The sequence below is a fragment of the Myxine glutinosa genome, chromosome 1 (genome assembly GCF_964187855.1).
Source record: "Myxine glutinosa chromosome 1, kmMyxGlut1.1, whole genome shotgun sequence".
Taxonomy (NCBI): Eukaryota; Metazoa; Chordata; class Myxini; order Myxiniformes; family Myxinidae; genus Myxine; species Myxine glutinosa.
In genome coordinates, this window is record NC_136261.1 from 348,159,083 (window position 1) to 348,169,110 (window position 10,028).

General features: G+C 45.1%; 1 protein-coding gene across 1 annotated transcript in view; it reads left to right on the plus strand.

The window, feature by feature from the left end:
- Nucleotides 1-9,591, plus strand: part of LOC137413161 (neuronal vesicle trafficking-associated protein 2-like) — a 114,420-nt gene extending 104,829 nt beyond the window's left edge. Inside the window, exons 5-7 of the mRNA XM_068098557.2 lie at nucleotides 7,314-7,421; nucleotides 7,752-7,866; nucleotides 9,462-9,591. Of these exons, the coding sequence (XP_067954658.2) occupies nucleotides 7,314-7,421; nucleotides 7,752-7,866; nucleotides 9,462-9,583 (345 nt within the window). The 3' untranslated portion in view covers nucleotides 9,584-9,591. The remainder of the gene's footprint in view (nucleotides 1-7,313; nucleotides 7,422-7,751; nucleotides 7,867-9,461) is intronic.
- The last annotated feature ends 437 nt before the right edge of the window (nucleotides 9,592-10,028 follow it).

Sequence of the window (10,028 nt, forward strand, 5' to 3'; positions counted from 1 at the left end):
TTGTGCGAGGGCACAGGTAGAAAATTGTTGGGGTTAGACCCAAATTCGGAGGGCACCACAGTGTGGGCAATGGGAATTCGGGTTCTTAGAACCACATAGTTTAAAGAAGGCCGATTGGCAGGGTACGAACCCGGGGAGATTAAATGTGTAATGACGTTTTTTTTTTTGTTGTTTTTTTGTATACAGAATCGAGGCTTGTGAAAGAGCTAACATTTATCAAACAAACAAATCAAACAAACAAAGTATATAAAAAGGGGAGCGGTAGACAAGATTGGGAGGGAAGGGGAGGAAGCACACAAACACAACATTTGAGAGCAGGGACATCGGGAGATGTGTGGGAGGGAGAGGGCTTGGGGGGAGGCAGGATAGGTATAAAACGCAAGGACACCAAGGACTTCCAGGAAAGAAGTTGGTATTTCAAAAACGTGGATTTGGGGTGAAATTAGCGGGGGTAGAAAAGATCAAGGTTTTGGATTGGGGACGATAAGAGATTGTGGTGAACAGCTGTTTTAAAAACCTGGAGGGAGGAGTGGGACTGAAGAGAGTGAGGGAGTTTGTTCCAGAGGCGGGAGAAAAGAGGAATGAAGGAGTGAAGGTGAGCAGAGAGTCTTGATTTTGGCAGTTTAACCATAAGAGGGTTGCAGGCAGATCTTGTGTGACCTGTAGGAATATTTGGGGGACAGAGCACAGACAGGGCGAGGGGGGCTAGGCCGGAGAGGAGTCTGTAGAAGACGGAAAGACCACCAACCTGCCTGCGGTGAGTAAGTGAAAGGCCCTCGGAGATAGCGTCATCGCGGGAGATTCCAATGATCCTGAACGCTTTGGTTTCAACAGCGTGAAGACGAGCTAGGTGTGAGGCAGGCGCACCAGCCCAGAGGGGAGAGCAGTACTCCATTGAGCTGCAGATGAAAGCCTTGTATGTGGTGAGGAGCTCAGGTGTGCCAAGGAAGGACTTCGCACGACGGAGGATGCCTAGTCGGCGGCTGGCTTTGGCGGCCAGCTTGGAAATGTGGTTTTCTCAGGAAAGATCATGGCAGATAGTGAGACCCAAAAGCTTGAGTGACAGAACTTCTTGGAGAGGATTATTCAGAAAGTGGATGGGAGGGTTGTCCAGTCGGTCTTTTCAGAGAGACATCGTAAGAGTGTGAGATTTGTCAGGATTGAAAGACATGTTCCACTTGTTTGCCCAGTCTGTGATTTTGTCCAGGTCTGCAGAGAGTGAGGAGGCTGCAGACTGCCGAACTGAGGGGTGAGGAATGGAGCGGCAGAGAGTGGAGTCATCAGCAAAGAGATAGAGGATTTTGAAGAGAGTCAGAGAGATCATTGATGAAGACCAGAAAAAGCACAGGGCCCACAACACTGCCTTGGGGATCTCCAGCCTGAACAGGAAGAGGAGATGAGAGAAACCCATTCAGGGCCACACGTTGACTACGACTCGAGAGGAAGTCCGCCAGCCATGCGTGGAGATTTCCATGGATACCAAAGGAGGAGAGTTTGGTGAGGATTTTGCGAAGGTTAGTGTCGTTAGGATTTTGCGAAGACCCCTTCACACCATCCACAACCATCCACAAGAGGATGGATTTCGCACCACGGGACTCAATGTTTGATTGGTAAGATGCATCACGACATGAGTACGAAACATTGTGTTCATTCCGCCTTTCCTTCCTGGGAGAACCTGGGGGGAGTTGGTGACAAATTTGGAATAAAGAGGGGATGTGGGAGACAAGACGTAGAGACGAATTGTAAATAGAAGGAGGGCTAGGGTCGTGTAGTTAACGGTGGGGGGCATGAGCAGGTAGGGCCAGGCTCTAGTTCACTCTGCCGACGATCCTCTCACCCGCTTGTCATACCTGTGTTTTGCATGTGCCACCGTGTCCTTTCCTTGTTGCTTGTCGCGTCTTCTCTTCCTCCCCGATCCAGGACCATCACGAGGACTTACCTTGCCGTCGCAGCATCTTGCTGCCATCCATCACTCACTCCCATCATTCACTCATTATGGACCAATGGCTCTGTGGCCACACCCATTTCCATTGTTTCACCTCTTGGCTGCCCATCATCTTGCTGCATATGGACCACCTGTTGGGTGGCACTGGCACTGGCACCACACACATGGATCACCTCTTGAGTGGCACTGACGCCACATATTTGGACCATGTTTCGAGTGGCCCTGCTCAAGAAATAAAAAGTGATCCATGTGTGCAATTGTGAAGATTAAATGGCCCTGATCTTGAAATGGCCTGTATACCGGTCAGGGCCAGCCGGTTTTGTTAGCCCACCTACCAAGGCAAGAAGCCACTCCAGCAGCAGAAGATGCCAGCAACAAGTTCTCCACACTTTATTCCTGAAGTCCAAGTCCTCGGTCATAGTTTTTGTAAAATAAATTGTGTTTAGTGTAAAATGTAAAAATGTTGCCCACCGGTTATGTGTTTAGTTTCAAAATTCCGGCAATACGTGAACAATATAAGGTTGTGGGTGTGAATCTGTTAGGTAATTTCTCAACGCATTAGGAGGGACATATTTAGTTTAAAAATGTACATTTAAATGTTGAAAAAAAAAAAAAAAATGTCGCGCACATTGGGATTTGAGTTTAAAATGTTAGGAGAATCACATCTACGTGTCACACTCATAGTAATGTTAATTGAATGCCAGCTCAACCCAGCCGCTCCATGTGGACGACTCGGGTCGAGTCTCGGTGAGAGGGGGCATTGTTGCGGTTGTGCCATAATGGCAAACCACCTATAATTAATTGCACGACAACATGTAGCCTGCAGTAGTTAGTTATGTCTTATTGAATGAAAAGATTAGCCCTTTCCCATTGTGTAGTAATGAAGACCAATAGGTGTTGAAGTTAAGCAGGATGTCAAGCCTTCGTGTGGCTGGGAGAAGCCATTATGAATGAGCAGGAAGGCGTGGCCAAAAGCTAAGCCCACGTGACCAATGAGGAGGCGGGAACACGTCCCCGGCACATGACCAACCTCAGCCAATAGGAGGCTGTGGAACATTTTAAAGGCGTGGGCGAGTCTGATAAAACCCCTGTCCAGCGCATTATGAATCTCTTGCTTTTTGGGACTTCATCGAGAACACACCTGAGCTCTTGCCTTTTTCGCCACGCCCACGATGAGACCTCGCTTGCTTTTTCGTATCTCCCACGACACGTGTTTGGCCTTTGTGTTCTTGGTCGACACCCATCGCTTCTGCGCCGATCTCTTGCGCCATCCGGCTGACCTGCAAGCTTGTCCAACCTGCGCTGAAGTTAATTTACCTGCACTGAAGTTCATCTACCTGTGCTGAAGTTCGTCCGTGCCAACTTCGAGGCGGTGGTTCGTCCTTCGGACCTTACCTCATCCAGGCTGCACGTCCGGATCGGGTATTGAACTGCGAGCCACGCACACCAGACCACGTGGTCACCAGCGAGGCAATTACAGCACGTACATCGGTACGCCAATAACCAGTGTGTTTTATTCCCTGAGTGAGTGTGGCAGAGTGTGAAGGTGCCAGTGGGGTTTATTATTAGGTAAGAGTTGATAAGCTGTATCTTTTGTGTATTCTCTGTGCCTTCTAAATAAAAGGCTGTACATTTGGTTACTTTCCAACCTGTTCGGTACGTCCTTTCTCCATTGGCCAAGCATCATCCGAGACCGAATTTGGCTAGATTCAGGTCCATAAATCTCGTGAGGTAATGCCGCTTTCCACACTGTGCAAATCCGCTCGGCACGCAATTGAATAAGGAGTGTGAAAGCGAGGGTTCGATCCCGGTTTTCTCCGGTCACGTGTCTTGAAGGTATTTGGGAATATTGACCAGTAAACTCTTCGACGCGTGACTGGGAAATTGGTGATCGGAATTGCTTAGCAATCCGTCAACCACGAACTTAGTCGTGGACGGCGGCCTCAGTGCACCCGGAGTTTGAGGGGGAGCAGGGCATAAACCCCCCTTAGTACAACGACGAAGCCGGGATCCGCAACAATATATATACCCGTGCATATATATATATACAGACTTGGCATTTAATATGGAATATATATTTTTTCTTGACTTGGGTTTACTTTCTTAACTCAGTATATCAATCTGGTGAGTTTCTTTTACACTTTGGTGATTTATTTGTTAAAAGAACCATGTCACTGATTGTCTGTCGCAGCAAGAAGTCAACAACAGGATTAAATCACAGGTGGCGTGGCAAAATGTACGGACAGGTGCATTTGATGATTGGCTTCACAGTCGGGTATACAAGGGTTGTTGCGTTCTGTACTAGTGGAAAACAACTGCTGCACGTCTCCAAAAGTTATTGCCGCTTCCTCTGGAGATGGTCCGTCAACTCGACAATGCTGTTTGTCATGGAGTGGTGGCTTTACGAAATTACGGCATGAAACAGCGTGCTATTGCTCGGCAGTATGGCATCACTCAAGGTCAGGTGTCAAAGATCCTGAAATGAAATGCTCAGAGGGGTGTCCCTACTCCAATACTGAGGCCAGGACGTCCCCGCAGAACCACAAGGAGGGATGATCGCCAGCTGCACCGGTTAGTCCGCAATGGCCGTACCAAGTCAGCTAATCGGCTTAGGGCTGAGTGGCAGCAACTGACAAATGTGCCTGTATCCAGAAGACTAGTCAATCAACGACTGGTTCAAGCAGGCTATCGTGCCAGGCGTCCCCTGAGAAAGCCACGCCTGACCAGACAACACCGCCAGCGCCGATTGCAGTGGGCCAGAGAGCACCGTCAATGGCAGCCAGGACACTGGAATCACGTGATCTTCAGTGACGAGTCTAGATTTCTGGTCTATCGTCAAGATGGCCGTGTCCGAGTGCGCAGACAAGTGCATGAAGCCTACATCAAAGATTGTATAGTGCCAAGAGTCCAAGCTGGAGTTGGTGGGGTGACCGTTTGAGCTGCTTTTCATGCAGGGGGCAAAACTGACCTGGTTGTTCTGAATGGAAACCTGAACCAGTTCAAATACAGGGCCATTCTGGAAGAAACATTGCTTCCATTTGCTCGTGCAGCCTTTCGAGGAAACTTTGTCTTCCAAGATGACAATGCACGACCTTATCATGCTCGCATGATCCAACACTTTCTTGCTGACCGTGGTGTAGAGCATATGGAGTGGCCTGCCATGTCCCCGGATATGAATCCGATAGAGAACTTCTGGGCAGAATTAATGCGTCAAATCGACCACTTGGACCAGCAGCCGACCTCTGTGCATGAATTGCAGCAGGCTATTGTCACTGCCTGGCAAGCGATTCCTGTCCAAACCTTGGCAAACCTCGTGAACAGCATGCCTCAACGTGTACGTGCTCTCCTGAATGCTCGTGGGGGTTACACGAAGTACTGAACTGTAATTTTACTGTCCGTAATCCCAGTCGTAATTTAACTATTGTTTTTGTTAAAAAAAAAGTTGGCTAATGTGCAAAATAAAGAGATACTTCTGGAAAACGTACAGAAGTTTAACACAGTACTGTCCATGAATTGAGTTCGATATCAGTTTACATCACTTTCAAGGATCAATTTATTTGTTTCTAAATGTCAATTGCGGTTTTTGTTTCTTTTAAAGGTCACATTAACAAAATCTAGAATAATTTCAACATAATTCCAATTAACTTTTGGTAATAAGACATCTTGAAAAGTAAGTTCACCCCCACAAAAAAAATATTCCATATTAAATGCCAAGTCTGTATATATACAGTCGCATGAAAAAGTAAGTACACCCCTACATTTATCACTACTTCAAATACCTAAAATTAGAATCAGGTGCACCAGCTCTGGTGCAAATGACTAGAACATTGTTAGAGAGGTTTTGTTTAGAACATTTGTCTTATTTAAACCTCAGACATTTCGTTTGGTTTGCTCTTTGTTGTTGAAGTGTGCGGCGTCACCATGCCTAGGTCAAAAGAGCTCTCTGAGGCCTTCAGAAAGAGGTCTTCAGAAAGATGCCTACGAGTCTGGGAAGGGATTTAAAAAGATCTCCAAACAATTTGAAATCAATCATTCGACTGTCCGGAAGATCATCAACAAGTGGAGAAGATTCCAAACAACTGCCAACTTGTTCAGGCCAGGCCGCCCCAACAAGTTCAGCCCGAGAGCAGACCGCAAGATGCTGAAAGAAGTCTCCAAGAACCCCAGAATGTTATCACGGGACCTACAGGTAGCTCTTGCCACTGTTGATGTCAAAGTGCACGTGTCTACCATTAGAAAGAGGCTGCACAACTTTGATCTACATGGGAGGTGTGCCAGGAGGAAACCTTTGCTGTCCAGAAAGAACATCAGGGCAAGACTAAAGTTTGCCAATGAACACCGAGGCAAAGACCAGCACTTCTGGAATTCTGGAATTCCAGAATTCTGGAACAATGTGCTCTGGACAGATGAGTCAAAGGTAGAGCTATTTGGCCACAGTACCAGAAGACATGTTTGGCGAAAACCAAAGACAGCATTTGACTACAAAGAGCAAACCAAACTAAATGTCTGAGGTTTAAATAAGACAGGTTCCTCCAAGATCCTCTCTAACGATGTTCTAATCATTTGCACCTGAGCTGGTGCACCTGATTCAAATTTTAGGTATTTGAAGTAGTGATAAATGTAGGGGAGTACTTACTTTTTCCACATGCGAAATTTGCATTTATGTTTATTTAAATTATACAATGGACTACAAAATGTAAATGTTTCATGATATTTGTTATATTATATCACCTTTATCTATCAATATTGTTGAAATGAAGATCAAATAGCTGTATGTTGAAATATGTTGAAAAAGTCAAAACTTTGCATGGGGTGTACTTACTTTTTCACGTGACTGTATATTTTCTTCTGCTTAATATTTGATGTATCATAACATTATTGTCTTTCATATATTTTGCCCCCGTGAAAGAATAAATGTGTTTGGCTGGGAATGATAAAGGAAAGAAGGAAGAATAAAACAAAAAAACCCAGGATGACGAGACCACAAGGCGAGACACTAAACATAGCAAACACTAGCCATTACAGGGTCTTTGTTTCTCATCTTTTTCATTGAGATTTGAACTCATTAAACAAAAAGTAAACACAATCAACGCTGTTGAACATCATAATAATACAGTCCCGCCTGTGAGCATTCATTGGCGGACATTAAAAATCCCATGGAGTCCTTCGCGAAGAGTAGGTGAGCTATCGGCGGCACCGTGAACAAATTACTAATTCCTGACCTACAGGGGGTACTGCATCAGCGGCACAGCCGCGCTCCCAGCAATAATGCTACCCCACAGCCTTGTGTTGCATACGAACGAAGAAGATCATGATAAACAAATTGTACAATATACACGACGTTTCTCTTTCTTCCTTTAATGCACAGGTGAGTGCCATGTTGATGATGAGCATGGTCTTTCTAACTTGCATCCTGTTCCTGGTGCTGTACCAGCTCTACAGTTACGACTCCTGCCCAAGTCCTCTGCACTTCAAGGTGAGGACCTGGGAAGAGGTGTGTGTGTATATATATATATATATATATATATATATATATATATATATATATATATATATAGATATACTCTAGCTAGATTACCAAGAGAGGCCTGCAATGTGCTCATGCACTTCTTTTCTGCCTTGGTACAGCAATGGTCTCCAACAGAGACAACTTTCTGATCCATAACCGGTTGTTAAGCTTGTGTTGATGTCTGGTGTCCACAGACCTGTGTGATATATCTGTAGAACAGATGGAAAATGTCTGTCACCCTGTCCTTGTTCTCATGTTGGCACGCATTCTAACCTTCTCAATCCCTCATTCCCACAGTACAATCGCTGTGTCACTCTCAACACGGACAGCTACTTCGCCATTCCAGCTCCGCCGCCAACCCACAATGCCTCTGGCCCTGACCCTTCCACCAACAGCAGCTCATTGGGTGGTGGTTAGGGAATTGCACCATATGCCACTCCGCTACTTGTCACCACAACAATGCCACCACTCAAAATGAGCACCATCTTAAGACTCCAAGGCTAACAAAAGATTCGCTCTATATTAATGTCCTCATCACTTTAACACCTTTGTGTTTTTATTTTATTTTGTAAATTATTTCCTGTCTACCTCTCCATTCAGTCAATGTGTCCTTGTCTTTCTAAGTGGGTACTTTTTGTCATCTTTATTTATTTATTTATTTATTTTTTTTTTTTCGAGGCTGTTGGCTCTTCAGCAAAGGACTTCTGCGACTCACTGGGACTGACAAAATCTGTCAATTTCCCGACCCGGATCTCAGTCGACGGAGCATCTTTTGTCTTGTTATTTAATTTTTGCCTTTTTAAAATGCATTTATTTATTATGGTGGGCACAATTTCAGAATCGTATGATATAGTCACATGGCCATTCATTGTCATGCTCTCTCTCTCTCCCCCTCACCATATCCTTCATTTTCTTTCTCAATATAATGTAAGGAAGAAAGGGAGAATGCGAGGGGAAGGCGGCGAGGGGTATCTGGTGGTTTAGAATCGACAACAGACAACAACCAAACTCCAAAAATATTATATGGATGTAACGAGAAATAAGGGAGGTGAAGGGGGGGGGACGTAGAAACAGGAAATAAAATGGGAACATATGCTAATTAGGACCTGGATGATACTAGATAGACCAAACCAGACTTAGACACATCAAAACCATATACTTGTGAAGAAGTGATAAATCCGCATTTACAAATAAAATCTGTAAGCTTTTCCCAAAAATCAACACACGACATTATCCAGTGCTCGTGAGAACACCTTTTGTACAGGAGGATGCAAAAATAAGATTGCAGTTGAAAAGAAAACATCGGTCAACCTCTGTGTTCCCACCACCATGCCATGGAGAGGTTGTTATTTAATTATTTATTTTTATTTGTTATTTGTTGTTATTTAATTAATTATTTACGTTATTTCATTTCCCCCTGGAAGTTGCATCTCGGGCCAAACGAGAATTTCAGTCTGTGTTTCCTGGAAGGGTCAGCCAATCTGTGCTATCTCCATCAAATTTGAGCAAAAGCAGCACGGATTCCAAATGAAATAGGATTCGAAGAAGGTCGAGAAGAAGCACAAGTTTAGGAAAAAAAATAATAAAAATAATCAAAAGTACTGTATGATGGCAGTTACTGTTTTTCCTTTGCAGCATCATTGAATGAGTCAGTCTCCATTTTCAATCATCTTTTGTTCCTCGTCATTCTCGCTGCATCCTCTAGTTTGCCCCGGCTCGGTAACATGTGTACGTGCTGACTGAGTTTGCGTGTTCTTTTTCTTACACCCTGCTGATAGAAGTCCCATGCTCCATGTTCTTTTTCTTGTTAATGACAGCGTATTCACCGGACGAACTTTGATGATGATGAACGTTTTGGTCAGAAGGCGATGAACTTTGACGACTGATTTTAGGCCTTGATGATGCACTGGACAGTATGTTGTCCTTGTGGCCAAAATGTTGATCAGTTATCTGTTTGACTCCTTCTGGCTCAGTTCTGACGTGCTCTCTTGTGGGAATTCTGGGCAGATTTCTCGGGAACCTCGCCGGAACGATCTGTGATGAGGACAACGGTGCATGCAGCCAACTCGTCACAATCCCTTTGTCCATTTTCATCTCGGCATCTTTCTCAGACTCCATTAAACTATTAACTAGATGACCATACGAGTCGTGTATGTCTCTCTGATCTCCATCCCTTTCAAAATCTCCACTTGTCATCACTGCGTCCGCAGGTTCTGAGTATATGTCCGACGGTCCCCTGGAAGTGCTGAAGGTGTTCGCAGTGTGGAGAGCTTCAGGTCCTGATGCGACCCTATCTTGTAGGTTGTGACGTTTTGATAACAGACTGGAGCCCAAAGCAATGGGGTGGTCCAAAGGAGATGAAGGACTGCTGTCCTTTTCATGTGTGGTCTTGTATCTTGAAAGAGTTGTAGAAACAGTGTGGAAAATATCAGGGCCCTGGTTTGTGAGAAGTATGAAGGTTCCTGGGCCGGATGAGCAACGGCGCCCTGCCTCAAATGAGAACGAGTTCTGCGGAAGTGGAGAGAGGGTAATCGGTAAAGCAAGGCAATTCATTAAGCAAGGTGGCACCTACTA